At 55.6% G+C, this 27104-nt stretch overlaps 1 protein-coding gene and 1 long non-coding RNA gene across 2 annotated transcripts in view; one reads left to right on the forward strand and one right to left on the reverse strand.

Moving 5' to 3' along the window:
• Positions 1-122: 122 nt before the first annotated feature.
• Positions 123-7158, reverse strand: LOC309600835. The gene is made up of 3 exons (XR_014230476.1): positions 5664-7158; positions 616-777; positions 123-464 (listed from the first exon to the last, which is right to left on the reverse strand). It is a non-coding gene; the product is annotated as an uncharacterized lncRNA (long non-coding RNA).
• Positions 7159-8226: 1068 nt separating this feature from the next.
• The window catches only part of LOC309600891 (adenylate cyclase type 10-like), a 34691-nt gene continuing 15813 nt past the window's right edge, over positions 8227-27104 (forward strand). The window contains exons 1-10 of the mRNA XM_082333518.1: positions 8227-8245; positions 8913-9370; positions 10266-10505; positions 11253-11484; positions 11758-11842; positions 16268-16411; positions 22239-22937; positions 24371-24475; positions 25574-25612; positions 26243-26386. Coding sequence (XP_082189644.1) covers positions 22751-22937; positions 24371-24475; positions 25574-25612; positions 26243-26386 — 475 coding nt within the window. The 5' untranslated portion in view covers positions 8227-8245; positions 8913-9370; positions 10266-10505; ... (2 more) ...; positions 16268-16411; positions 22239-22750. The remainder of the gene's footprint in view (positions 8246-8912; positions 9371-10265; positions 10506-11252; positions 11485-11757; positions 11843-16267; positions 16412-22238; positions 22938-24370; positions 24476-25573; positions 25613-26242; positions 26387-27104) is intronic.

The following is a 27104-nucleotide window of genomic DNA, read 5'->3' on the forward strand; positions in this document are numbered from 1 at the left end:
CCTTGAGGCTTGTTACAGGTTCGCAGGAATGCAGCTGTGCCCTTGAGGCTTGTTACAGGTTCGCAGGAATGCAGCTGTGCCCTTGAGGCTTGTTACAAACAAGTTTGTGAAACTTAGAGGCAGAAAAATAAGGATGAGATTGGAGACATTCCTGAAAGAGGAATTTGCATGCACCAGCTTGAAGAACCAATAAGTAACGCTGAAGAGACGCGTGGACGAAAGACAGTAGCCAATGAAATGGGGTTTGAACACTAGATCATATTATAAAAGGGAGAGATTGTAAAAGTAAAGGCTCTTCGCTTGTCTTCGCCTGAACTCGTATGCGGAGTCCGTGTCTCATTCCCTTCAAATGGTGACCACGACGTGATCCGGAGGAGGCAGCGCTGCAAGTAGCGTCCGGAGGGAACCCCAGCTGAACGACTCAAGCTGACGGCAGGACCGCGGCTTTAATCCCGGGACATCACCTTAAGAAACAGGTGAGCAGCTGGGCAGTAATCATGGGAGCTAACATATCAGCTCAAGAAGCAGCTATAGTTAAACTTTTAATGCAGCTATTAGCGAAACGAGGAGTGAAGTATGACGCATATAAAATAAAATTATTACTGAAGTTCTTACAAAAGCAAGGGACTCCTTCTACAGTCTCTGCAGTATTTGATGTGAAAACTTGGGAACAGGCAGGGCAGACGATTTGGGAGGCGGCGTCCAGAGGGGACACCACCACCACCGAAGTCATGACCACTTGGTGATTAGTGACTGAGACCTTGTACTCATGACAAGCTGAAAAACAGAAAAAAAAAAAAAAGGAAAAAAAAAGGTACAAAATGCAGTCGCTCAAGCGGCGCAGATAAGGAATGATGAAGTGAGTGAAAGCAAGCCCCAAGACAAGGAAGCTCTTATAGACTCGGGGGAAAATGAAAAGAACGAGAACTTGGGTGAAACAACCAAGGGAGCAGGACTCAGACCGCCTCCCCCAAGTTCCATTCCAATGAAATCCACTCCGTCCTGTCCCCCGTGTCCGATGCAGCCGCCCGCACCGCAGGCTGTAGCACAGCCTGAGCGAGCCTTCGACCCCCGGGATCGGTGGGAGCAGCTCCGTAGGGAAGCGTTGAAAGATGGAGAAACCGCGGGGTTCGTGCTTCCGGTGCGGGTACAAGATAACAGCAGCCACCCCCGCCCCGCCGCTACCCTCCGCGCCGTTTTCTCCTTCACCTGCTCCTATGGCTTCAACACCTCTGCTAGACCTTCCGATCCCTGCGATCGGTACCCCTCCACTTCCCCGCCCGCCCGCCCCCGGCCCCTGCTGCGTCGGCATTCTTACCGCCTTTCTCTACCGCTCCTGATACCGATACTCCACAAACCCATCATCAATTGCCACCCGAGGAATGGGGGGTGTCAGCCCCTGCTACAAGGTGGCAAAAGATTAGACACCAAGCATTGCAAGCGGGAGATACAGCTTTTTGTTCAGCGATAGCGTGTCCTGTCATACGCAGCAACGCAAACGTCCCCGATGAGCAGGAACCTTTTGGCTATAATGTTTTAAAAGATCTACGACAAACAGTTGCCGTGCATGGACTGGGTTCTCCTTTTACACAATCCCTGCTACGGGGAATACTGACAAATGAAATAGTACCATTGGATATATGCACGCTTACTAATCTTATATTGACCCCAACGCAAAAGGTGATCTTTGAAAGCACCTGGCGTACCGCCTGCCAAAACGCCACAATTATCAATATGCAGCGACAACAAGGCGACCCTTTACAAGGGGCAGGACTCCCCCAGCTTATGGGGGATCCGCCGTTAAATCACCCAACGTTACAGGCACGATTACGACCAGAGATATTAGCACAAGGCAGAGACCTTGCTTTACAGGCATTACTAAAAGTGCCGGATGCCAGAAGAGCAACAAAATAATTTACGTTAATAAAGCAAGGGAGAGGAGAGGGATCTATCTCATTCTTAGATCGTCTATAGGAGGCTTTGGAAAAACAAGTCGAAAATGCAGAAGCGAGAGAGGTCCTACTCTTAAAATTAGCCTTTGAAAATGCGAATATGGACTGTAAAAAAAGTGCTTTTGCCTCTAAAAAAATCCCTCCTTAATGGATATGATAGAAGCTACCCAAAAGGTGGAGTCAATGTCCCATCATATGGAAACATTAGCTACAGCTTTTGCCACTGCAATGAAAGTACAGCAACCATGCTTCTCCTGTGGTAAAACGGGACATTTTAAAAGAGATTGCCCACAACTAAGAAAAAGAGGTACGACGAGCTCTAAACAGATATGGACTTGAAATAGACCCTGAAAAAGCACAAAAAACTGAGCCTTGGAAATATCTGGGCTGGAAAATCTTGCAACGAGCCATTGAACCTGCAAAAACAAAAAGGGGGAATGCCAGGAGCCACTCCAGCAGACAGACTAAGTAAAGCTGCGGATGTGTTAAACTACCTGAATATGTCCGAAAATAATATTCCTGTTATTATCTCTCATTTTCTGTCTCTTCAATCAAAAGATTTAATAGCCACCCCCACAGAGGGCTTGATTGGAGTCGGCGGCCTTTCTCAAACCTTTCAAAGTACCCACCTGCTCAATATCAATACCCAAGAAGGGTCTACATTTACTGTACGGCCATATGTGACAAATTTGCCCATGAGCCTGTTGGGGCGAGAAGTAATGTCCCACTGCGGCTTCACCTTAAATTGCCCTGAAAATTTTCAGTAGCGGCCATTGATGAGCGACCGACAATGAAACTTATTTGGAAAAAAGAAACAGCCATTTGGATAGATCAATGGCCGCTCCCCAAAGAAAAGGTCGCTGCCCTTCAAGAACTGGTCAAAGAAGAACTTCAACAAGGACATATCACTCCTACAACCAGCCCCTGGAATTCTCCTGTATTTGTTATAAAAAAGAAGAGTGGAAAATGGCGACTGCTACATGACTTGAGACAAATAAACGAAGCTATGGAAGAAACGGGAGCGCTCCAACCCGGCTTGCCCTCGCCAACAACGATACCCCGAAACTGGGACATAATCATAGTAGATTTAAAAGACTGCTTCTTTACTATCCCCCTACATCCTATGGATGCACCGCGGTTTGCGTTTTCGGTACCAAAAATTAACTGAGGCGAGCCAATGGATAGATACCTCTGGACTGTCCTGCCTCAAGGAATGAAGAATTCTCCAACGATCTGTCAAACATATGTGGCTAAAGCCATACGTCCTGTACGACTAAAATTCCCGGAAATGTATATCTATCACTATATGGACGACATTTTACTAGCAGGCCCCACGAACACCATGGTGCGTGAAGCACTACCTGTTTTAAAATATGCATTGCAAAGCAAAGGACTGCAAATCGCACCAGAAAAAATTCAAATGGCAATATCTTGGGTGGAAAATCTTACAACAAAGAATCCAACCTCAAAATGTGATCATTTCAGCAGACATAAAAACCTCGAATGATGTACAAAAACTATTGGGAAACATAAATTGGATTAGAGCGCAGTGTGGTATTGATAACTACACATTAACACCCTTATTTGAGCTACTTAAAGGAGATACCGATATTAACACACCACGCCAATGGACGACCGAAGCAAAAAACGCACTGAGAATCATAAATGAAAAACTCTCACTGCAACAATGTCACCGACGACTTGAAAATTTACCCATACAATTATATATCTGCAACCAAAACCAACAGCCTCTAGCAATCATCGGACAATGGGAGAACAAAGGAGTAGACCCTCTCATGATGTTGGAATGGGTGGTTTTGCCACATCAACCTGCGAAAACCCTGGCTACTCGTATCGAAACGTTCGCCGCCTTGATAAAAAAGGGCAGAGAACGAATTGTAGAAATGGCTGGAGAAGAGCCTCATCTCATTGTCCTTCCTGTCGTAAAGGACTACTTAGATTGGTGCTTACAAAATAGTCTAGAGCTTCAAATGGCCTTAGCAGGGTTTAGTGGAAGAACTGATACTCATCGCCCCCCCCCCCCCCCCCAAATGTTCACCTTTTACAATAATGTGAAAATTGAAGAGGCACCACTATACCAGTGGCAACCGGTTAAGGGTCAAACGGTGTTCACCGATGGCTCAGGGAAAACAGGAAAAGCAGTCATCACATGGCAAAAAGAAGGTCAATGGCAACACAAAATAGAACAAATTGAGGGTTCACCGCAATTAGTCGAGTTGCACGCCATTACCATGGCTTTTAGAGAATGGCCTCTAACTCCATTAAATATTGTATCAGACTCACTATACGCTGTAGGAATTGTGCAACACATTGAAAGGGCACAACTAAAACATATACTGAAAGAAGCCTTGTTTTTGAAGTTTAAGGAGCTATTATTCTTAATAGAACAACAAAAACATCCCTCTTGTGTAATCCACATTAGAAGCCATACAAACTTACCCGGGTTCTTTACAGAAGGAAACGCACGAGCCGACTACCTAACGAACATTGCATTACATACCCCAGTACCAAACACACTTTCTCAAGCTCAATTATCGCATCAATTTTTCCACCAATCTGCCAAAGCTCTTGTGAAACAATTGGCAATCTCTAGGGGGGGATGCAAAACTCGTTGTGCAAACATGTCCAGACTGTCAACAACAACCATCCCGCCCACTGTTTGCGACAAACCCTAGGGGACTCTCTTCCCTTCAGCTCTGGCAAACTGACGTGACTCATGTACCCGACTTTGGTCGGCAGAGATATGTTCACGTTTCCATAGATACCTACTCCCATGCAATCTGGGCCACTGCAACGACAGGTGAAACTAGCCGGCACGTACAAAGCCATTTCCGAGCTGCCTTTGCAGCGCTTGGTATTCCAAAAGAAATAAAAACAGGTAACGGCCCTGCATATGTCAGCCATGCGACACAAAAAGTTTTCCACACGTGGGGTATCACTCATAAGACAGGGATACCCCATTCCCCCACAGGGCAAGCTATTATAGAACGTGCACACAGAACCTTCAAAACTCTATTGCAAAAACAAAAAGAGGGGGAAGCTCAGGAATCTCCCCAAAACAGATTAGGAAAAGCTATATATGTACTAAACCGTTTATCGCTGCCTTTTCAACATGAAGATGTCACACCCATAGTCAAACATTTTAAAGCTATGGAGTCGGGAATGGCACATATACCACAGGAGAAGGCAATGGCAATGATGAAAAATTTAAATACTGGGTGGTGGGAAGGGCCATAGCAGCTACTAACTTGGGGTCGAGGGTATGCTTGTGTCTCAACAGATGTAGGACCTAAGTGGGTACCTGCAAGGTGCATAAGACCGGCTCTTGCATCGGATAACAAGAACCAACAGCAGAAGACACTGAACTCCAAGAAGACTGATGGGGAATGACTTATTAGATAACTCCAAATTAATCCGTAAAGCAATCAAAGATTTGAAGTTAGCAAATTACAAGTCAGTGATGGATTTGATTGGCTGAACCACTTACTAACAAGTTGGGGAATTGGCGGGTGGATAACGTCTCTAATCAAAATGGGTTTTTTCTTGTTACTAATATTTTGCACTATAATAATGATAGTTTCTTGTCTAGTGTCTTGGGTACAGAAAATGCTATAGAATATGATTAAACAAGCTTTTGTGACAGAAAAACAAAAAGGGGGCTTTGTAGGAATAAATGACATTGTGTCTTACTTTGACGAGATGCAGCTGTGCCCTTGAGGCTTGTTACAGGTTCGCAGGAATGCAGCTGTGCCCTTGAGGCTTGTTACAGGTTCGCAGGAATGCAGCTGTGCCCTTGAGGCTTGTTACAAACAAGTTTGTGAAACTTAGAGGCAGAAAAATAAGGATGAGATTGGAGACATTCCTGAAAGAGGAATTCGCATGCACCAGCCTGAAGAACCAATAAGTAACGCTGAAGAGACGCGTGGACGAAAGACAGTAGCCGATGAAATGGGGTTTGCTTGCTCGTGAACACTAGATCATATTATAAAAGGGAGAGATTGTAAAAGTAAAGGCTCTTCGCTTGTCTTCGCCTGAACTCGTATGCGGAGTCCGTGTCTCATTCCCTTCAGGCTGACGGCCTTACCATCACTGTCACAGGGCCCCAGTTCCCAGCAATTACCAGGGCCCTTTAGAAAGGCTCAGACGCGTGTCACCTTCTCTGAAGAGGACCTGCTGCTTGCCTGTTGCCAGCGTTAGCAGCAGAGCCCTCTGGCTCCACGACCCACCCTTTCCCACTTTGTATGCAGGAGTGATTGGCTTTCAGCTGCTACCTTAATGGCTCTCTTGGCCATGCTCTTCTTCCGTCTTGTTTCCCACCGTATCACTCAGGGTGGGCTTCTTGTCATTCTACACTGAGCCCAACCTCTCAGTAGGAGGACTACACTGCTGTCCCCATGCTTAGCTAGTGTAGAATATGGAAAAGAAATTATCATTAGCCAATAGTAATTCTACCTGGAGCCCGTATCTATCCAGTAGTCTGTAGCCTACAGCTCTGAAGGTACAGACCAGCCTCTATTTCCTGGATCTACTTCCTCAATGATGTGTCCAGAAAGCCAAATCAGAATTGCCTTTAACAGAGAATGCAACTGGGGGAGAAAGAGGAAGAAAGAAAAGGTGGAGAAAAGCGTAGGCACACAACTAAAAAAGAAAGGAGCAGAGTTATCCCAAAGACCACCTCAGCCCACCTTGCTTTTACTGGCAACAAGTTGCGCAGTTTGGAGGAAAAAGAGATGACTTTGATGCACGCAGGCGTCCGAGTTCAGACGTGAAACAGCAGAAAAACCTCGACCCACCTCCTTTTCACTCTCCTCCTACCTGTGTGCATACTGGGAATTCCTCGTTTCCCTGAAGTCCTCCCAGACTAACAGGGATGTGGCATCCGTCCAGCCCACGTGCCACGAGGAGAAACACCTTGGACCACTAAGGGCGTGGAAAACAACTGCATCTGCAGAAGCAAAGGGGCAGCCACACCTCAGCTTCACAGATGCCCAAGGCTGCCCTGAGCCCCTGGTGCCCCGGCATTTGCTTGGCCCCGAGGCCCCGCGAGGCCTGCCAGCGCTGGGGAGCCCTGGGGACAGAAGCCAAGGACAGTGGTCAGCCCCTGCAGGGAGAGGGACGGGGCTCCGTCCTTCCTTCTGGCCGCAGGAGGAGGCCCTGGGCCCCGCCAGCACAGGGCGTCTCTCCTCCTCAGCGCCCGGGGGAAGCGAGGCCTGAGGGAGGCCCTGGGTGCTGGGCTCAGCACGGGCGCTGGGACCGGGGGCAGAGCCCCGTCTCCTGCCAGCTGCCGGCCTGGCCCACGCCAGCGGCTCCCGCCACGCAGCTCCTCCTGGCCAGGGCTGGGGCTGGAGCACAGACAGAGCCGCAGTTTGGGAAAGCCTTGTCGATCCAGAGCAAATCCAGGGCAGCTCCCCTTCCTTCCTCTTCCCTTCCCTGCCCTTCCCCCACTTCCCTTCCCTGCCCTTCCCTTCCCGCGCAGGCCCAGACCCCCGAGCGGACCGAGGGACGGCAGAGCTGTGCACACACACCCCCCTGCGCTGCTGAGAGAGCAGCTCCCGGCGCCATGGCCCTTCTGGAGGCCGTCTCTCCGCAGGCCCCGTGTCCCGGCGGGCTGAGGAGCCGCTGCGCTGCGGGGGCAGCGGGCGCAGGGCGGCGCTGGGAGGAGAGGCCCGGGCTGCCTGAGCCCGCCCGGCAACAGCCGCGCCATTGGCCACGGCTGAGCCAATCAGCGGAGCCGGAGGCGGCCGGTCAGTCAGAGCCGGGTGGGGCGGGGCCGGAGGGGGCGGAGGCCGAGCGGCCTGAGGAGAAAGGGGCGGAGCCGGGGCGGGGGCAGCCGGGGCCGGGGCCGGGGCCGGGGCCGGGGCCGGGGCCGGGGCCGGGGCCGGGGCCGCTGCAGGAACAGGAACAGGAACAGGAGCAGGAACAGGTATCTGCCGGTGCGGACGGGCCTGGGGGGAGGGACGTGGAGGCCTCGCTGCCCACGGGCCCCGCCATGGCCCAGTCCCCAGCCCTGGGCCCCAGCAGCAGGGTCAGAGCGGTCCCTGCTCTGCCCCGAGGGTCGCCAGCCCCAGCCCTGAGAGCTGGGGGTCGGTGTTTGATGTCCGCAGGCCAGGGGAAGGCAGAGCGGCCTCCTCTCCCCAGGCGGCTGCAGGCTTTGGAGCAGGCATGCTGTGGTGGGGACAGGCCGGGGGCCTTCGTGTGGGTCTCGTGCTGATGGACAGCCCCATCTGTGCTGACAGCCTTGGATAAGACATGGAAGTCTTTTCTTTCTCCAGGTGAGAGCACGCGCCGGGGCTGTGTTGCCAGAGAAGGCAGTGGGGAGCGCTCCTGGCTGGATGCAGCTCCCTTGGCAGATGCTTGTGCCCCTCTCTGGGCCCCAGGGTCTGATGCCTGCCTTTCCCCCCACCCAAGCTGTGCTGCCGGCTTTTGGGAAATGGGGGTACTGAGGGCGGATGGTTTTACCACAGCTGGGAAGTTCCAGTCAACCTGTCAGGGATTTTTTTTCTGCCTGGTTCTGGCAGTAACAGTTTGGGGTTTTTCTTGAAATGTATTTTTTCCGAGGAAACTTCACCAAGGCAAGTTCAGGGTTGAGCTCTGATTGTGTTCTGTGTGGATTGTGTCTGTCCTCAGCCAAGCACGCGGTAGCTTTCAGATGAGGAATGGGACTGTTCCAGGGTGAAGTGAGCAGTGGGGATCCCAGGCCTGTTCTGTTTAAGGCAATCAGGTGAAAATGTGCCGTTAGAGCTGTCTGCGTTGCTCACCCTTTTGATTGCAGTGCTCCCTTGTAGTTCTCTGTAACGCTCGCTTCTACTACTCGGCTCCATCAGGTTTAAATTTCTGTAAATTGATGCTACGCTTTGCAACCGTTTCTACTTGATTGTTCACAGGTTTGAAAATTCCCTGTTGAGGTCTCTCTGCTTTCTTCTCCCCTCTGTCCCACAGAACCGTATTTGACTGCAGGAGCTGCAGAGTCTGTGTTTCCTCGCTGCGGTGAGGAAAATATGGACATGAAAAAGAAATAGATAGTGATTCTGAAAAGACCCCTTTCTTTGTGCTCATTTTCACATTCAGTTGCCTATTGTGGGTTCTGAAATGATGTGAGTTACTCTGAGTCTTATCAGTCCCTTGTCTGCGTGCTCAGGAGGGGCATCAGAAACTCTGTTTGGGCATTGCTTATGCCAGACAAGTAACCGTAGCCCTTTCTGAAAAATAGCTCACGGGTGAGTTAGTTCCTCAGCCGTAACAGAAGGGTTTCTGTTTGCATCTGCAAGAACTCGGGAGCAAACCCTGCTGACGAAAACCCTCGGGAGAAAAGGAAGGCTGGAGAGAGCAGAACAGATCCGGAGAGTTGCGCTGCTTTACCCCCGATGGTGTCACACCTCCTGGCTCGGTGACTCTGGGTAAGGGTGCTCTCAGGGTGTTTTGTCACCTTTTCCAGCGCTCACCACCGGAGAGCCGATGGCCCTGGGGGAAGGGCAGCACCCCCCTTCTTCGTGCACCCCAGGATGTTGTCATGCTGCCTAAGCTCCTGCGCAGGCAGAAGTGGCTGAGAGTCGACTTCTTCAAGGAGGCTGGTGTGGGCACGAGGAAGATGCCGGGAGCAGACTTCCTCCAGGTCATCAAGGGGGTCTGTAGGGAGCAGAACGGGAGTGAACTGCTGCCACTGCCGTACGTCCTTGCGTGCAGAGCCAGGGTGGTTCCAGTGGAGGCAATGGAGGCGGTTCAGCAAGGGGTGCTTTCTCTTGTCTTACCCTCAGAGGACGACTGCCACCGTCTGGAAAGCTGGAGGGGAAAGGGAGGGCAAGGATGCGAGAAGTGGGATGCCATCTAGAGCGGGTTGTGGGAGTGAGGGTACCCGTTGCCTCCTGGTCTCCAGAGAGAGTCGCTGCTCAGCTCTGTGGCTGCCCGGATCCTGCTGCAGACACTGAACTGGCATCACGCTTCCCAGTGTCGATACTTGACCTTTCCCCCACCAGTCTCGTATCTGTATTCCCATTGCGCTGCCTTCCAGCACATATCTGTGCAGCGCTGCTCACCTGAGCCTCCCTTCCCCCAGGGTACAGCGGTACGGAGCTGTGAGGAGCGCGCTCGGGTCTATGAGGGTTCAGCAGTGCAGGTGTTAACCGATACTCTAGTCCAAGCCAAAACGAGCCACCTCAGTACCCAGGGGGCTGGGAAGTTTGGCATGTTAACAGCCGAGAGGTCTGCAGAAGGCAGCAAAAGCCCCGTAAAGCCCAATAAAGTTGTTAATGCTCAGACCTCACCAGGTTTTCTTTGTGCTGTGCTTCCCTGCAGAACAGCAGCAAATCTCATCCCACCTACTGCGGTGCAAGCCTTGATGGTTTTGTGATCCCACTGCCAGTTTCTGTATCGGTTGCCAGAGCAAAGTTCCCATGAGAGCCGGGGATCAGGAGGACGTGGTCATCTTGCTGATTTCCTTGAGACAGGGGAATTTTACAAGCAGTGGAGATCTGGCTGAAGGTCCAAACCGGTGCCTGGAGATGAGGAAAGGACAATGCAGAGAGAGCAGAACAGGTGAGAGGAGCCCAGTGTGCTGGGAGAGCATCTCTGCATCCTCATTGACGGGAGATGCCAGAGTGGATCCGGAACATGGTTCCCTGAGACCGTATAGCAGCCTATAGCAGAGTGGTCAGGAGGAGGCTGCCGGGGAAGAGCTGGAGAAGCCAGGGGATGTGCAATACTGCCGTCAGCCCAATGGCAGGAGGGAGGTTATTCAGTCCTTTGGGTTAGACTCAAAATCTGAAGCCTGAGGTGTAACGTCCTGTACTGGATTTTGGTAGGTAGCCTTGATCATCCAGCTGGTCAAAACCAGACCCTTTCTGCAGCTGTTGGTGGCAGCTGGAAAACAGAGGTTCAGAAGAGCTTGCTTTTTAAAACCTAGCCCAGAGCAGAAGGCTTGTCATGGTAGCTGTGTTGTCTTTCACAGCAGTTTTCACATCTTTGAGAGAAGCGGCTACCAGTTTGTAGTACTGACTGTTTTGCAGATTAAACATACCTTGTAAGCATGGAAGAGCACTGGGCATGGACAAGCAAACGCTTCAGGCAGCTGCAAAGTAGAGCTGGGGGCAGTCTGTAATATTTCTGTCAGGCTCAAAAGCTAAAGGATGTTTCCATTGCAAGAGCCGAGTCTGTTGGGAGCTCCAGTCTCAGAAATTCCAAACCCTGTGTGTTAAACAGGGATCAGCCCTGAGGTTTCTTTCTGCTCCTCTCTAACACAGTTTCTCTGGGCTTTTTCTTTGGTTGGTTTTTAATCTCCGGTAGGTGTCCAAGCTCCGTTCCATCAAGCCACTTGCAAACCTGCCGCTTGCCCACCTTCTGCTGGGGCCCAAGCCAGAGGGATGAAGCCTCGTGCTCGTACCAAGCCCAAAGCAAAGTTAAGGCACTGAGAAGTTCCCCCAGTCAGCCCGGAGCCAGAGTGCAGGTGTCTAAGCTGCGATGAGATGGAAGAGCCTGGAAAACAATTCACCGGCGGGAGGCGATGGAAGAACGGACGGTGTGTGTGGCACCTGGGATGAAGTGACAGGCTTAGTTTTGTGTCCGGATCAGCAGTGTACTTGCACATTTACTAAGCCCCAGTTCAGAGCAGAAATTCTTGTTACTCATCATGGGCGCCGGAGCGCTGTTCCTGCTCTCTCCTCCCCGGTGCATGAATTTAATCTTTTGCATATGTGCAGGGCCTTGATAATGCTCCTGCGCGGGCCCCGTGTATGTGAATGGCAGGTTTTCTGCATATTTGTGACTGATGTTTCTTGTTTCTTTTGAACAGGAAAATCTTGATATGTACTCCCCAGGAACTATAGAAATGCAGCGACCTGATGAAGAAAGAGGTGCCAGTCAAGGAGGGAGTGTAGGTTAGTTCTGGTTGGCGTGCAGTTGGCTGACGGGTCGGGCTCAAAGGGCTACGGTAAATGGGGTTACATGGGGCTGGCAACCAGTCACTAGCGGGGTTCCACAGGGATCCATCTTGGGGCCAGTGCTCTTCAATATCTTCGTAAATGACTTGGACGGAGGACTCGAAGGTTTGTTATCAAAGTTTGCCGATGACACAAAACTGGGAGGAGCCGTTGACACTCTCGAGGGCAGAGAGGCCCTGCAGAGAGATCTGGACAAATCAGAGAGCTGGGCAGTCGCCAACCATATGAAGTTTAACAAGGGCAAGTGCTGGCTTTTGCATCTGGGACATGGCAACAACCCTGGATGTACCTACAGCCTGGGGAACGAGAGGCTGGAGAACAGTCCCGCGGAGAGGGATCTGGGGGTTCTGGTCGACGGCAAGTTGAAGATGAGCCAACAGTGTGCGCTGGCAGCCAAGAGGGCCAACCGTGTCCTGGGGTGCATCAAGCACTGGATTGCTAGCCGGTCGAGGGAGGCGATTGTCCCGCTCTGCTCCGCACTGGTGCGGCCTCACCTTGAGTCCTGTGTGCAGTTTGGGGCACGACAGTAGAAAAAGGATACAAAGCTCCTAGAGAGCGTCCAGAGGAGAGGCGCAAAGATGGTAAAGGGTTTAGAGGGGAAGCCGTATGAGGAGCGGCTGAAGTCACTTGGTCTGTTCAGCCTGGAGAAGAGGAGACTGAGGGGAGACCTCGTCGCGGTCTACAGCTTCCTCACGAGGGAAGGAGGAGAGGCAGGCGCTGATCTCTTCTCCCTGATGACCAATGATAGGACCCGAGGGAACGGCAGGAAGGTATGCCAGGGCAGGGTTAGGTTGGACATTAGGAAAAGGTTCTTCACCCAAAGGGTAGTGGAGCACTGGAACAAGCTCCCCTGGGAGGTAGTCATGGCACCAAGCCTGACAACATTCAAGAAGCAATTGAACAACGCCCTCAGCCATACGGTATGGTTTTTGGGGTTGTCCTATGCAGGTACAGGAGTTGGACTCGATGATCCTTGTGGGTCCCTTCAAAGTCAGGATATTCTATGATTCTATGGTTTCTAATTTTCTTGACTGTGTTCTAGCCAAAAGCCTTCTCTTAAACAATTGAAATGAGCTGAATTACTGGGGATTTTTCCTCCCTACACAATTCTGTATTGCTACAGACTTTCCCAGCCATAGTCATGGACTCTGAGCCTGTACCGTAGTGAGGTCCAAAGAAGGTATTAAAAAAAAAAGATTGAAAACAAGAGATGGCTGTGGGCAGGTGGGAATAGACAGAAATGGGCAGTGTTACTCAGAAAGAGGAACAGTGATGTGGGTACAGCCGTAGCGTGACAGTTTTCATGGCCTTGAGCAGCACAGCAAGGCTTTTCAGGCACCAAGGCCGGCTGCCGGGGGTGTGAGCAGGTCCTCCCGAGCACGGAGACGGGCATGGGAGAAGACTGTGCCGTTCCTGTTGGTGTGTAGCAGGCGGCAGTCGGTGGAAGCTGCTCTCGGGGCCTGTAATTAGGAGCTGTCGTCGTGGTACTCGGTGGGAAATAACGAGGGAGGAAGCTAAGTCTTGAAAGGCCATATTAACTCGATGTGTGAGTGAGGGAAACAACTTTGGGGTGTTAAGGAGACTGTTAGTTGCAATGAAGGCAGTGAGTGAGATGATCCTTTGAGGAGCTTTCTGGATGGGTCAGAAGGGGGCAAGACTGCATGTAGGGACAGAAAAGGCTGTGGCAGTAGTTGAGCCCATCAGATCTCAAGTAGGAAATGATTTGGGCAATATCTGGCGAAGTCGGCGTCTTGTACGTGTGGCACAGCCTGCATAAGGCCTGACTGCTGGCGAGGAGAGGAGTGTGAAAGGAGTGCTGGAGTGCCAAGGAATGGGGATGGAAGTGATCACAGGCTCATTTCTCAGTTTTCCGTGGGCTATCTGTATACCCCATGTAACTCATCTTGTGTTCAGGAAGAAGTGCCACCCTTTTGGGGAAAAGAGGGAGGGGGGAAAAAAAAAAAAGGTAATCTGTAGCAGAGCTTGAACTTGGAGTGAGATTACCATGCTTAGTCTTACCATTCTAGAGTATTAAAAACATTTCCTTGAAACACTTTCCCAAAATAACAAGGCATGACTTTCTGAAATAGCTGTCTTCCTAGGAGCTGCATCTGAGCTAAGGCAGATGAGAGCGTCTTGCCTGCTGTTAGTCACCGAGGCTGATGACAGGTCAGCCAGCAGTTCTGGCAAGGACAGAACAAGATGGATACGTATGCTTCTCTGTGCTGATGGTAATTTCTGGAACGTGTCTTGCATAAGTTGGTCTTTTGGTTTTGCAGGTTGTAGGTTTGGCAGGATCTAGTGTGTCATTGACATGATGGTAATAACAAAACCCGGTTGGATGGGGTTGAGAATCAGAAGGGTAAAAGTGAGAAAGAAACTCGTGGGCTGAGATAAAACCAGTTTAATAATTGAAAAGAAATTTTTTAAAAATATTGTAGGGAAAGGGGGGGGGGGGGGGGGGAAAGAGAGAGGAAAATAAAGCCCAAGAAAAACAAGGGATGCAAATGAAAACAATTGCTCACCACCAACCGACCGATAGTCAGTCGGTACCTGAGCAGGGAGCCCCTGCCACTCTCCCCCTCAGTTTTATTGCTGAGCACGATGTCATATGGTACGGAACAGCCCTTGGGTCAGCGGGGGTCAGCTGTCCCAGCTGTGTCCCCTCCCAACTTGCTGTGCACCTCTGCCCCGCTCGCTGGCAGGGCAGTGTGAGGAGCAGAAAAGGCCTTGACGCAGTGTCAGCACTGCTCAGCAGTAACTAAAACATTGGTGCGTTATCAACAGTGTTTTCAGCAGAAATCCAAAACACAGCCCCATAAAAACTGCTTTGAAGAAATTTAACTATCCCAGCCAAAGCCAGTACAGTAAGGCATTTTGGATTTCATATAATGTGCAAGAGTGCTCGAACAGTTTAACGTTATGTTGAGGTACAGTAGTTATAATGTCGTCAGAAGAAAGTGAAGACAAAGAAGATGAAGACGGCAAAGATACTCCAAAGCATTATAAGCTTTGACAGCAGAAACATGTCATTTACAGTTTCTATGAACAGTTTTCCTTCAATGTGGTGTTCTTGTCAAAGACTTACAGATGACGTTTTGCTATTTCCACATCAGAACTCAGGGATTTTAGCATAAATCTCTCCAGTGAAATGTAAGAAAAATGACGGATGTATCCTGGAAAGAAGTGTAATTACATAGACTGGATAGTTTTACTCTTGTAGTTTACAGTTCTCCTTAAAACGTAGGTGTTTTCAGCTTGTGCTATGCAGTGGTTAAAAAACCAAACCAAACAGAAAAAGCCGCCCTTGAAACTTTCTTCTGAAATTGGAGGTGGGTGAGACATATCACATTTTCTGCTTTTTCCGCTATCCTGCTTTCTCTTGAACTCGTTTGCATCACTCTCCTAGATCCCTTGCTTACTCTAGAGCCAAGGAAATGTCAGATATTCTGGGGGGGGCTGGTCTTCTCCTGTCAGGCAGAGACGTCCATGTAGACACGCTCGGTCGCAGAGGCAAAAGGCCCTAACAGGTGGGTGCGTGGTGAGTGATGGTTCTCCCTTACCAGCAGTGCTGTCAGTCCCGTCAGGGAGTAATGCTTTGGAGGGGTTTCTGATCGGTGGTAATTACAGAATAATGACATGATTATTGCTGTGGCAGTCTGAGGGTATAAGAAGAACAAAGATTTGGGGAGGGGAGGATAATTTTAATTGGCCGTAAGATTTTTTACAACAGAGTGTTTGTGTGTCAGTGACAAGATGGTCATGGAGTTGGCAGTTGAGATTCTGTAATGGGAATTCTTTTGTTCTGGAGCTGAAGCCCAAATCGCCCTCTAACAGTCTTAGTCGGAGTACTGAATCTGGAAGTACACCGTTTCTTTTCATGAAACTGAAGATGGCTTAGTTAGAGGGCGAGCCTGTTTGGAATTTGTAGGAGTTTGGGAGCAGAGGCCAGTCGGGGGCTGGGGTGCCCGGGGGAGGGGGCTGTTTCTGCCCCGTGGCCTTGGCCTGGCGCTCCCAGCTGGGAAGGGGCTTTCCAAGCTCCTGCTGGAAGGAGCCAGATGTGGGACCTGTGGCCGAGCTGGGGGACAAGGAGCACGCCCGGACCAGGCTCAGGACCTGTGGCAAACCTGCCTCAAATCAGCTTTTCCCAGCTGGACACTGCCCAGGAGTAACTGTGAGCGTTGCTGTCCTCCTTCAGGAAGCACGGCCCGCACCAGGCACAGCCAGAGCTGCGCCTGTGCCAGGAGAAGCCTTCAAGCAGAGCCAGGGCCGATGGTGGCAGCTCCCAGCAGCTGTCCAGGTCAGGAAGGTGCAGGTAAGATGCCGCAGAGGGCCAGCAAGTGGTTGTCACTTCTCTTGCAGGACCAGGATTCAGCAGCAGAAGGGAGGCAGGACGAAATGCCCTTTGAGGTCAAAAAGTGCATCAGGCACCTGGCGCAGTTGCGATGACAGCGGAGGAGGAAGAGAAGGAGATGCAGGTGACCCGGCTGGGACACTGCTGCCGAGGTAAGATCTGCCACAGAGACCCAGCGACAGCCACTGGGAGGTGGTGGAGTGGGTGAGAAAGGTGCCTGGGAGAGAGGAGAGCACGGGGAGATGGGAGACACCGAGATGGAGATGGAGGGGCAAAATGCAGGGTGTTGGAAGTGAGGACGCTCCTGCTGTGCGGGTGCTTGTGAGGTCCCTGGTGCCTGACTAGCTTTCTAGGTATGAGAAGTCAGCTGGCTTGCGACGCTTCTTCTGCTGTCACCGATTGCTGAGCAGGTGATAGGGCAGGAGCAGGCCCCTGGCTTGTGCAACTGCTTGTGTCATCATTAAGAGCAGTTTTCACATCTTTTCAGAGAAGAGGCAGTTGGCTGCCAGTTTACAGTACTGGCTGCTTTACAGATCTTTTGCTTCTCTTCTCTGTGTCCGGCTCTCCGTCCCTGCCTCTCCCTTTCTCTCTCCCCTTCCTTTTCCCTCTCGTCCTTTTCCCTCTGTCTGGTTCCCTCACCCTGCCTGTGTTGGTCCGTCCCTCTGTCCTTCCTCCTGCCCTGCTCTGCTCTCTCTGTCCTTCTGTCCCGCTGCTCATCACCGTGATCCTGGCCGCCCCCGGCCCCCTTCCCCGCCGTCCCCTTCTCCCTGTCCCTGTGCTCGCTCCTCACCAGGGCTTTCCTTTCTCCACTCCCTGCCCAGCTCCATCCCCCAGTCCTCCTCATCCCTCTGTCTGTCTTCTGTCCCTCTGTCCTGCTCCTGTCCTCTCTCTGGCCGTCCCACAACCCTGTCCCACCCCTCTCTACCACTCTGTCCCTCTCTCCTTCTCCTCCCTGCCCCACCAGGGTCTGGGACCCAGGCAGCCCCAGGGAGGCGGCCATGGGGCCTGCGGGGGGGCGGGGCCCAGCCGCGGCGGCAGGCAGTGTCCCAGCAGGGTCAGACAGCAGGAATTAGCACCCCAGGGCACGCCGGGAGCTGTACCCCTGGGGTATGGGGCTGCCAGGTGGCCATGTTGGAAAGTCTTTGAAACCCTCCCAGCGTCGTCCGGCATCAGTAGATCAGTAACTCTAGGGAGACTGACTCCAGGGACACGCGGCTCAGCAGACAAGCAGCAAGAATGCTGCAAAACTAGAGCTGCTTTGCAAAGTTTGACTGGGATTGGTAATCAGTAGTGTGGGTGGGAGTGATCAGTCAAGTCGTCTGGTGCCTGAACGATTGAAGGGTACAAGAACCGTGTGTAAAGGCACGCTGGGGCTGCCCCAGTTGGGCTGGCACACGGCACGTGCGTGAAAGAATATTGGCCCTTGTATTGCTATACTTTGCGTCCTAGCCTCTGGCCTCGGTCGGCACGGGCCGTTTGCGAATCGCTGGTGAGAGCGGCTCCGGGCTGGCCTGTGGGCAGGGGTTTTTGGTGGATGAGGTCCGGGCAGCACCAGACGAGGCCATAGAGGGGGGCCGAGCGAGCCGTGCAGCCACTGCAGCGGCAGCTGCAGGATTTTGGCACGCCAGCCTCAGCCAGCAGTGCCTGCTCGCCGGCCAGGGACGAGGCGCGTTTTCTGCGCTCGGCCGGTCTCTGCCTGTCCCTCTGGGGCGGCTGTGGCTGCTTCCCAGGGCCGGATCCAGCTCACGGGCAGTGATGCTGGTGCTGGGGCAGTGCTGGTGATGCCGGTACCGGGGCGGTGATGGAGGCCTCCGGCCTCCCGGCGCTGGTGCGAATCAGTGCGGTTTCTCCCACGGGCGCCCGCCACCCGGAGCGATGCCCCGTCTACCCATGGTCTCGGTGGCCATCCCCAGCCCAGCTCAGCCACCCGCGGGGTGGGCAGAGGCTGTGTTAAACCCCATCCCTTTTAATGAATTACGCATGAAATGGGGGGATGTGGGAGAGGGCTGGGGCTGGAGCGGGTGGGTGCAGGTCCCTGCCTGTGGATCTGCTCTGCGCATGGGTGCTAGGGGGGACGGTGCTGGAGCGGTGGGTTATGGGTAACCATATGCGTCGGCTATCTCCATGTCGATCTCCCTCTGCAAAAAAACTGCAGCTGCCCCAGTGTCATCTGCAGGGCCGCCTGCTCCCGCTCCTCCTGAGCCAGCTTCTTCAGGCGCTCCCGCTCGGGCCCTTGCTCAGGCGTGATGGGCACCGACTCCTCCTGCTCCTCCAGCGGGGTGGGCATAGCCCGGGGCCAGCGGGAGTCAGCCGGCAGCGCGGAGTTGGCGGGAGGGCGCGGCAGCTGCGGCGGCATGTGCAGCTGCTGCGGCAGCCCCTCCCGCGGGGTTTGGCCCCCCGTGGGTGACAGGTGCAGCCAGCTGGGCCGCTTGGGTTTGGCGGCAGCCCCGGTGCGCGCCTTGCTGCTCGATGCCGCCGCCGGTGCCGTCTCCTTCTCGCCGTCAGCCGGGGGCTTGGAGGCAGCCAGCCCCGCGCTGGGTGTCGGGGCCAGGGGCAGGGGCCTGGGGACCCTGGGGGGCACGCTGGGGCCGGCCTGGGGCTCCGGCTCGGGCGGTTGGCGCACCGGCCCCACCGCCTTCACCCTTTGCCCCAGCGGGTGGAAGCTTTGGATGGAGGCCAGCAGGTGGACCCTCAGGTCGGTGCGGGGCATCCTCAGCCCCCGCAGTGTTTTGGCCTGGACGTTTTTGTGCAGCAGCCTGTCGTGGGGTCGCATGGCGCGGGGATGCGTGCTGCGCGCCTTCTCGACCAGCAGCGGGCGGGGTGGGCGGGGCGCTTTGCCCCCCGGCGTCCCCAGGGCTTCTGGGTCACTCGAGCACCAAGGCAGGCCCGTTGGTGTCCTCAAATGCCCTGTGCTTGGTGCCACCCGCTTGGTGCCCGCCGCCGCCCACCTGCTGCCCGCTGCCACCCGCCGCCTTGCCGTCCCTGTCCGGCTTCCCCTCCCGCGGGGTTTTTGAGTGTTTTGCCACCCGGCACACCACCGTCTTCTTGTTCTTGGGCGGCATGTTGTCCCACGGGGAGGTGTCTTGCATCTTGGGGGTGCCAGCCGGCACAGGGTGCTTGGCCTGCTTGCCGCCCGCCTTGCCCGATCTGGGCACCACCCAGCAGGAGGTGACGCCCGGCGGCAGCGGCAAGCAGGTCAAAACCACGCGGGGCTGCCTCCTCTTGGTGGGGCTTCCTCTTGGGGTCCAGCGAGGGGGACGTCGGCAGCCCTGCCCAGGAGGGGTCGGCGTCCCCTAGCATCGCTGCTGCCGCTTGGCCCTCGGGGCAGTCGCCCTCCACCCTGTACTGCGGGAAGTTGGGGAGCCGGTTGAGGAAGGCGGTGCTGTTGGGGCCACTGGGGACATCGGGGGCGGTGGCCTCGCTGTCCCCCAGCATGGGCGCCGCTGCTCGCTCCTTGGTGCCAAGGCCCCCTGCCCTGTACTCGGAGAGGTCAGGGAGCTTGATGAGGGGGGTGGTCAAGTCAGGGCCGTCGGGGCCATCGGGGACGGTGTCCTCGCCGTCCCCCAGCCCCGCCAGCACTGCTCGCTCCTTGGGGCAGCCGCCCTTTGCCACATACTGGGAGAGGTCAGGGAGCTGATGGACCATGGCAGTCAAGCTGGGGCTGTCGGAGATGTCGGGGACGGTCTCCGTGCCGTGCGCGGTTTTGAGGCAGGCGAGCGTCTCGTTGACGTTGGTGTCAGCCGGCTGCTGAGGAAAGGCCTCGGCGAAGGTGCGTGGCCCCTGTTCGGACAGGTCCGCGGGCTTCTCCAGGGCCGCCAAGTTGGTCACCGCTGCTGAAAAAGCAAACAAAGCCAACTCAAGCCCGTGGCGATGCAAGCTTTCCTGGGCGCGGGCCACCCGCCCGCAGGCTCTGCCACCCGCGGGTCCTCACCTTTGGGCTTCATCGTGGTTCTGCCAGTCAGCGGAGCCAGGGCAGGCTGGTGGGGGCTGGCAGCAGGGTGGCTGTCCTGGATGGCCGACGCATCCTTCTTGAAGGCCTCTGGCGGCTTCTGGGCACTGTGGGGCAGGGTGTGGAGCACAGGGGGGCCCTGCAGCCAGTGCTGAGCCGCGGGGTGGCGGGGGGCCGGGGCAGGCAGGGCCGTGCAGCAGGCAGGAGCCCGTGGGGTAGAGGGGCTCCCCCTGGACCACGGCCCACGGTCCCAGGCCCATGGGCTGGTGGGGCAGCAGCGTCCCTGTCAGCACCTGCTGTCCCCAGCCATAGGCAGGGGGACAGGGAGCAGGCACGGTGGGGAGGTGCACCCCGCGAGGGAGCTGCACCCCATGGGGGAGCCGCGCCATCGGGAGGAGCCACACCACAGGGGGAAGCGGCACCACGCCAGGGAGCTGCATCAGCTGCCCGGGGCCCCCAGGGGCCCCGGCACCCCCTGCCAGACAGTGGAGCTCACGCTGGGCACCTCCGATGCCCTTGGCAGTCGGAGAGGGAACCTGTCTGCTGCGGGGAGCGAAGAGGAGCAATGCCATGAGATATGGGTGGGCAGAGCCGGCTGGGGGGCTACCTGGAGGGCAGGAGCACCAGGAGGAGCGGGAGCCTGCTGCTGTACCTGCCATGGCGCTTGGTCAGGGTGGGGTTTGTTTGGGAAACAGTGTTCTGGGGGGGTCCGTCCCCATGGTGACGATTCCGCCAGCACCTCCTTCAGCCAGCCTTGCGCTGGTTTGATTTTTCCTACCACAACAGCTTCCCATCTCAAGGATTGCCCATCCTGCTGATGGTTTCCTGTCCTGAAAGCTGGTTGCCCATCCCCACCATGGTTGCCCATCCCAATGATATTTTCCCAGCCCCGTGATGGTTTCCCATCCCCACGATTTCCCACCCCACACCTGATTTTTGTGGGGAGGTGAATTTCCTGCCCAAGGGGAAGGGATGGGGCTGGCACTGGTGGCCCTGCAATGCCACCATGTCTGTGCTGCTGGTGGGGATGGGGTGCTTTTGGTTTGTTTTGGTCTTCCCCCTCTCTGCCCCAGGGAGGCAACTGCTGCTCCCAGCTGTGGCGGTGCCGGTGCGGGTGCCGTGTGGCCCTGAGGGGGAGCTGTCAGGAAAATTCGGCAAGTGGCCCGTGCCGACCGAGGAGATACGCTGGGAGGCAAAGCATAGCATGACAAGAGGAATTCTGGCATTCATGCCTACGAGCTGTCCCATCCACTCAGGGGCACCCCAAATGCGGCCGTACACATGGTTCTTCTACCTTTCAAGCGTTCAGGTCCAACGCCATTTGACCAATCGCTACTTAACACACACACAAGCTGCTGCTTTGCAAAGCAACTCTCATTCTGTGGCGTCGTCATCCATCTGCGTCTTTCTTGATCCAGGCGTCCCTGCAGTCGGTCTTGCTGCGGTTCCCTATCTCTGATGCCAGATAAGGGGAGGGTTTCCCAGAGGTGTTGGAGGGGCTGGGATGCTGGCGTGATCTGGGTAGTCCAGGGGTGTCCTTTCTTCTTTGGGGTGGGGGCCGTCCTTCTCCTTGCAATGAGCTGGGGTCCCTTAGTCATGCTGACTGAACCGTGGCTGTGCAGTGTACAGTGTCAACTAGCTGTATCTCTCTCTCTCTGTCACTTAAGGAACTTGATCCAGTTCCATCCTCTCCAGATGAATTGGTGCCATAGCTGGGGCATGAGATTTTCCTACGGGAGCCCCTGGGGTGTCCCCTTGTGGGGGACCCCGGGAGGTACTTGTGGGGGTGGCTCCTAGCGGGGTGGGGGCTGCAGGTACTGGGGGCAATGGCAGCAGCGTGGGGTGGGGATGCTGTTCCAAGTGCAAGGGTGGGCTTCAGAGAGAGACCAGACACAGGGTAGCTGGCAACAGAAGCCGAGTAGAAATTAAAGAAGAAAGAAGAGGGGAGAGGAAAAAGCGGGAGGAAGAAGAAGAAGGGGCTATGGACAAGTAGATATGTTTCTATTATTTGATTTTATTTTTCCCACCAGCCCTTTATGTTACTCTCAGGTACGTGCAGGTGTCCCTTTGCAATATATCTCAACCTTTTTGAAAGGATGGAAAAGATGGTGGAGTTTGCAAGGAGCTAGTCTGAGGACAGCAGCGCATGCCAGTGCCGGTGAAAATCTACAGCGTTCAAACAGCCAGGTGGACGTCCAAATCCATGCCCTGGAAGACAGAAACGTGAGGAGGAAGGCAATCGCTTGTGGCACAGCCACAGCCTTCCTAGCTGAAGGCACAAGTGGCCACCGAAGCAGATGCCACGTACGTAGTGACGGTCCCCGCTGGCAGCGGGGAGGCCGTTATGTGCAGCCAGAGGGACCCCAGTCCTGCTCGACGCCGGTGTGAAGCAACGGAAGCTTTCGGAGCAGGAGGCGAGGCACAGCTGTAAGCTCGGCCTGCCTGGCGTTCCTGGGGTGGCCATGGCAATTCTGTGCTACGGAGGGTGCCAGAGGCAAAGCTGCATCTGCAGAGCTCCTGCAGGTGACTGGAAGCTCCCGGAATGAAGCCCCTGCCATCCTGCAGGTCCCAAACGGAGCTGCAATGGGCCTGTGAGCTCCTGCCCATCTCCGTGAGCACACCCGTAGCTATGCCCACAAGTTTGAATTCTGCCACCAACTTAGAGGTGCCTCCATGGGAAGCTGTCCTGGTTTCGGCTGGGATTGAGCTGATTTTCTTCTTAGTAGCTGGTACGGTGCTGTGGTTTGGATTTTGGCTGAGAACAATGTTGAGAACACCCTGATGTTTTAGTTGTTGCTCAGTAGTGTTGATACCAGTCAAGGATTTTCAGCTTCCCCTGCTCTGCTGGGCGCACGAGAAGCTGGGAGGGGGCACAGCCAGGGGGGCTGACCCAGACTGGCCAAGGGGCTATTCCCTACCGTATGGCGTCATGGTCAGCGTATGAAGCTGGGGGAAGAAGAAGGAAGGGGGGGACAGTCGGCGTGATGGCATTTGTCTTCCCAAGAAGGGCTGATAGCCCTCCGAGGCAAGAGGCCTGCCTCCGCATGCTGGAGCTCTCTCCCAGCCCAGGGAAAGGGGCAGCTCAGGAGCTGCTGTCTCTGCCAGAGGCAGGCCACCCTCCGTCACAGGCACTGTGCGGCCGGAGGGATGGGGGAGCTGGAGGGCTGCCCTGTCTGAGCTGAGGCAGCTGGGGGCTCGGGGAGGGAGCACGGGAGCAAGAAAGGAGCGAGCCTGCTGGGAAGATGGCCACAGGCTGCCTCTCTGCAGGGGGAAGGACCAGTGCTAGCCAACAGCTGTGTGTGCCCGAGGCAGCTGGCCCTTGGGAACGGGGCAAGCAGCTGCAAATTGAGCAAGCGGTCGCTGCAGGAGCCTCCCTTTGGCACTGTCCTCGAAGAAGTGGGGTGGCGCTGGCCGCCTCTGAGCGAGTGGCTCAGCAGCAAGGAGGCAGCCGCTCAGCAGGCGATGACATACGGACGATGTCACCGTTAGCTGGTTGTGTCGCCCGAGGACAGCTGATGGGTAAGCGGTGACCTACAGAGGAGGTCACTGCCAGGCGATTGTGACTACCCCCGTGAGGGCAGAGGGCCAGTCGTCCCGCAGAGGCCCCGGGCTCACTGTGCGACTCGCACTGTGCGGTGAGGTCCTCGTCCTCCTCCAGCTGAGCACGGCCGTCTTCTCCTGAGGGACCCCGTGTGCCACAGGGCGCCGACGATGGCTTCTGCCTGGGACAGCAAACGTCACCACTCAACCCTGGACAGAGCAGCAGCTTTCCTCCCCAGTCTCCTTGCTGAGGACTCCCTCCAGAGCAGCCACCTCGTTCAGCCCGTCCACGGAGTGCTGCTCTTTGCGGACATTTCAGGTGGGGTGAGCAGGGAGGAGCAGCCATGGACATGAGCCATTTTGGGACAGAGCAGGCCCTTTGGAGCCGTGCCCTTGCCCCTCAGCCAGAGTGGCCATCTTGTCGCTGCTGAGCTCTTCTGCTGGGATGCCCAGAGAGAGCAGGATGGGTTATCTTGGGCGGTCAACCACTGCTGCCACCGGCCCTGAGCCGGGGCATGGCAAGGTGTGACCTACAGGCTCTCGGGCCGGGCAGCGTGGAACTGGCTGCCAGGTCCTTAGGCCCACACGGGCACTTCGTGATTGCTGGGTGTCCCTTTTACAGGTTTCACTGCTTTGACAGAGAAATTCCTCCAGCGGAGCAGCACAGAGAGAGGCACTGATGAGCTGGCGCAAACCCTCAATTACTACATGTGTGACATTTTGAAGGGTAAGGGCCGTGCTGTCGGACTCTCTGGCATTGGGCCGTGAGGCTGCTCGTGGAGGGTGGAGGCCGACATGCTGGGCAGCCTGGTCCTGCCTCCGAGGAAGGGCTGGGGCTTTCTGTGGCCCAGAGGAACAGCCAGAGCAGCCAGGGTCTCCTGGCGAGTCGGGACCAGCGCAGGTCCTTTCTGCTCCCCGCTTTCTCAGCAGCCACCTCTGTGCCTCTGGCGTGAACACCCGGCTCCGTGATGCGTTAGGGCCCCCAGCAGGCTGAGGGCATCCGGCAAGTGCCAGTGCGCAAGCGACCCGAGGATGCTGGCGCTGATGTGTGTGTGTGTTTGTGTGTGACCCTCACGAGCCCCTCAGCACAGGGGACATCGTGACCCTTCCGAGCTGACCGTGAGCACATCGTGGCCACCCCTTCAGCAGCACTTGTAGAGCAAAGCAAGGGAGTCCTCAAAGGTGAGGAAGGGTCTGGAGCATCTCTGCTACGAGGAAAGGCTCAGAGAGCTGGGACCGCTTAGCCTAGAGGAGAGAAGGCTCAGGGGGAATCTTAGGAATGTGTCTAAAAGCTGAAGGAAGGGTGCAAGGAGGACAGAGCCAGGCTCTTTCCAGTGGTGCGCAGTGTCAGCAGCAGAGGCCACACCGTGGGCACGCTCTGCAACACAGGAGGGTCCCTCCGTACGTCAGAAAGCACTTTTTGACTGTGGGGGTGACTGAGCACTGGCCCAGGTTGCCCAGGGAGATTGTGGAGTCGCCCTCCTCAGAGCTATTCAAAAGCCATCTAGCCACCGTCCTGGGCAGCTGGCACCGCGCAGCCCTGCTTGAGCAGCGTGGTTGGACCAGACAGACCCCAGAGGTCCCTTCCAGCCTCCACCTTTCCGAGACTTGGTGGCATCTCGAGGCCCTGCCTCCCTGCCTGCTGTGTGGGTGCCAGGGCTGGGGCCACTGTGAGCCTGGGAGACGGGCCGGAGTGGTGCTTTCCTGAGCTGTGCCCCACGGTGCACCCTCGCCCAGGTGCTCCTCTCCAGGCAGAGGGGCTTGCTCTGTGGCTTCTGGAAGAAGGTGGCCGCACGACTCTTCCTTTTCCTCCCTCTGTCCACAGAGATGCTGAGTTTTGGAGGAGACATCTTGAAGTTTGCCGGTACGTACTCGGGACGATGATGCCCACGCGTACTGATCTGCAGCATTTAACTGATGTGGCGGCCGTTTGCTCTGCTCTCCTTCTCAAGAGGCTCTGTGCAGCACCTTGAGCCAGCTTTCTGGCCACGCACACCCCCCCCGCTGCAGCGCCCTTTCCCCAGGCTTCCCTTTGCCCCGGGCCTGCCTGCGGTTTGGCTTTGCAAGGGCTGTGGCTCCCCTCCCTCTGCCCCCGCCTGCAGGGCCCTGGGGGCAAGGAAGCACTGAGAGGAGGAGACCCCCTAGAAAGCGCAGCCCAAGGCGCGTGTTGGGGTGGCAGCGAGGGGCAGGGAGGCCCTGGTGATGCAGAGCTGGGGCTGCCAGGCCGCGAGGGGAGGAGGAGTCCCTGGCGTGCCGCAGCTGCAGAGGAGCGCTCGGGGCAGGGGCTGGCACCGCCGCCGGCTGGCTGCTGCTGTGGCTGGCCCGGGAGAGGAGAGGTGGCCCGGCACCCAGGGCGTGGTCCTCCAGGACGCTGCCCTCCCACGAGCCCATCTTCCTCCGCACGTTGTGCGGTTTCTGCCGTCCCTGCCACTGAGCGTAGGTCGGGGAGAGTCAGGTCTCGGCAGAGCCTTTGCCTTCCCCTCGCTTTCCCCAGGGGATGCTGTGCTGGTGCTGTGGAGAACGTCGCTCCAGGAGCTGGCTAAGACCATCAGCCTGGTGCTGCAATGTAGCCAGCAGATCCAGAAGAAGTATGGGAGTCGCGACACGCCCGTGGGTCTGAAGATCCAGCTGAAGATAGGTACGGGTGCTGTGCCAGGCGCAGATGCGTGGCACTCTGCCGTGCCACAGGGTGCTTCGCACCGGCAGGGAACGCGGGGATCCCTGCTGGGGCTAGCGCCAAAGGAAAGCATCTCCTGCCAGCGTTCAAGGGGCCAGCTGTAGTCGGAGCAGGGATGGGAGACCAGGACTGCTGGGTTTGCATGCCTTTGCAGGTGCAGAGGAAGCTTAAAGGCAGAGCGGGGCTCAGATCAAGTATTGGGGTCTTTGAATGGCTGCTTCAGCGCAGATGTCTGGGGGAGGCAGTTAGCCTTTCCTTTTTCCAGCTGGGGCAGCTTTGCATCCTTTCCCCTGCTGGATTCTCCCCTGCCTTTGACAAAGAGCAAAAGGGCCCCGCTTTGCTTACAGCTGTGAGAAGGGCTTTTGCAGGCCGCTGTGTTGTCTCCAGCAGACAGCTCCAACCTGCCTGCATGTAAACGGAGCAGGCGGTGCTCAAGCCCGCTGGTTTGCTGGGCGTCTGGGACGGGCAGCTGGGTAAGACGCCTGGCACTCTCGCGTCTCAGCGACACGTTGTCAACGTCGACTTTGTCCGTTTCTAGACCCCCGTTTCAGGGACCTGTGTCGGTACCCCCCGAGTAGGAAGCCCTCCCCCTCCACAACGCCCGTCTCCCCGCTTGGGCTTCAGATGAGCTTCTGAACAGCTGAGATGCTGGGGACTGTAGAGCTCCAAACGTTCCCTG

This window comes from Platalea leucorodia (genome assembly GCF_965183815.1).
Source record: "Platalea leucorodia genome assembly, chromosome: 26".
In the NCBI taxonomy this organism is placed as follows: Eukaryota; Metazoa; Chordata; class Aves; order Pelecaniformes; family Threskiornithidae; genus Platalea; species Platalea leucorodia.